The sequence below is a fragment of the Nannobrachium achirus genome, assembly GCF_963921795.1.
Source record: "Nannobrachium achirus genome assembly, chromosome: 4".
NCBI classification, from domain to species: Eukaryota; Metazoa; Chordata; class Actinopteri; order Myctophiformes; family Myctophidae; genus Nannobrachium; species Nannobrachium achirus.
Genome location: NC_137813.1, coordinates 59573312 through 59574549, shown reverse-complemented (window position 1 = coordinate 59574549; position 1238 = coordinate 59573312). Strand labels below are relative to the sequence as shown.

The 1238-nt window shown below is 51.9% G+C and overlaps 1 protein-coding gene across 1 annotated transcript; it reads right to left on the bottom strand.

Moving 5' to 3' along the window:
- Positions 1–236: 236 nt before the first annotated feature.
- On the bottom strand, positions 237–923 carry LOC308283042 (protein-L-isoaspartate(D-aspartate) O-methyltransferase-like; the record flags this gene model as incomplete). The annotated part of the gene is made up of 1 exon (XM_080723427.1): positions 237–923. One exon carries the CDS (start codon positions 921–923, stop codon positions 237–239), a length of 687 nt encoding a protein of 228 aa, XP_080579553.1.
- Positions 924–1238: the final 315 nt, after the last annotated feature.

Sequence of the window (1238 nt, the reverse complement as noted above, 5' to 3'; positions counted from 1 at the left end):
TGTTCATCCACAGAGCATTGATTCTAGTCATTTTCTCCATTAGATTTCTTCTCATTTTTCAACTTTCATTACTTGGGATGGTAAAAATATGAGGCAGACAAATAAAATGTATTTCGACAAGTAATAAAAGTTGAAAAAAGTGAAAAGAAAGCACTTTAATCTAATGGAGAAAACAACTACAATCAATGCTCTGTGGCGCATTGCACTACTTTGTGCAAAAGTAGAATTGTACTTCCTCAGTGTTTGAATCTGGACCACTGCTTGTCCTTGTCCGTCAGAGGCACATAGATCACCTCCATCAGGGGCTTCTTCTTGACGCTGCCGTCCTCCTGCTTGTCGTGCTGCTCCAGCATCTGGTTGGCCCCCTGGGGGCCCACGGGCAGGATCAGCCGGCCGCCGGGCCTCAGCTGCTCCAGGAGCGCCTGGGGCACGGTGGCCGCCGCCGCGCCCACGTGGATGGCGTCGTAGGGCGCCTCCTCCGGGTACCCCAGTCGCCCGTCTCCCACTACCAGCTTGACTCTTCCCGACACGATCAGGCTCGGGTCGTCTTTGTTCACGTTCTCTACGGAGTCGTCCACCAGCTCTTGGATGTGGTCTATGCCTATCACCTTCCCCTGGGGACCCACCATTCGCGCAAAACACACGGACAGGATCCCGCTGCCGGAGCCCACGTCCAGAACCTTGGCTCCCTCGCACAGCTTGTCCTGCAGGAGCTCCAGGGCGTACGCATGCATGTGCGGAGCGCTGATGGTTGCCTGATAGCCTATCGACTGTGGAGTGTCCTTGTACGGACTGTACTTGGTGTAGTGGCCTCGGTCAGTGGCCAGCATGACCTTGTAGACCATGTCTGACTTGATGATGCGACTCTTGCGGAGTTTGTTGACGAGTTCTTCTTGTGTGGCTCCACCACATTCCCACGACATGACTTAAACACGTTGTGCAGAGCACGTTCCCAGAAGCTCTATAAGAGATTGGGAAGTGGCGTCATAGTCGTAGTGTCAACGTCATGTGGTTGCGGTCGCCATTTTCCTTGTCCCATGCTAGCGTAAACATTTGTGACCAATCATTTGTACACAGCAACAGCAAACACAGACTGCACAAACGAACCAGGCAAACGTTACCTGCAAGCTTCATATACAGAGAGAAGAAGCTGAAATAAATTCAACTAGGCTGCACTCTGTCAAGGTGCCAACTTGTACCTTGTGCGCTCGTGGCCATGTATACTTCATTGGCTAAAG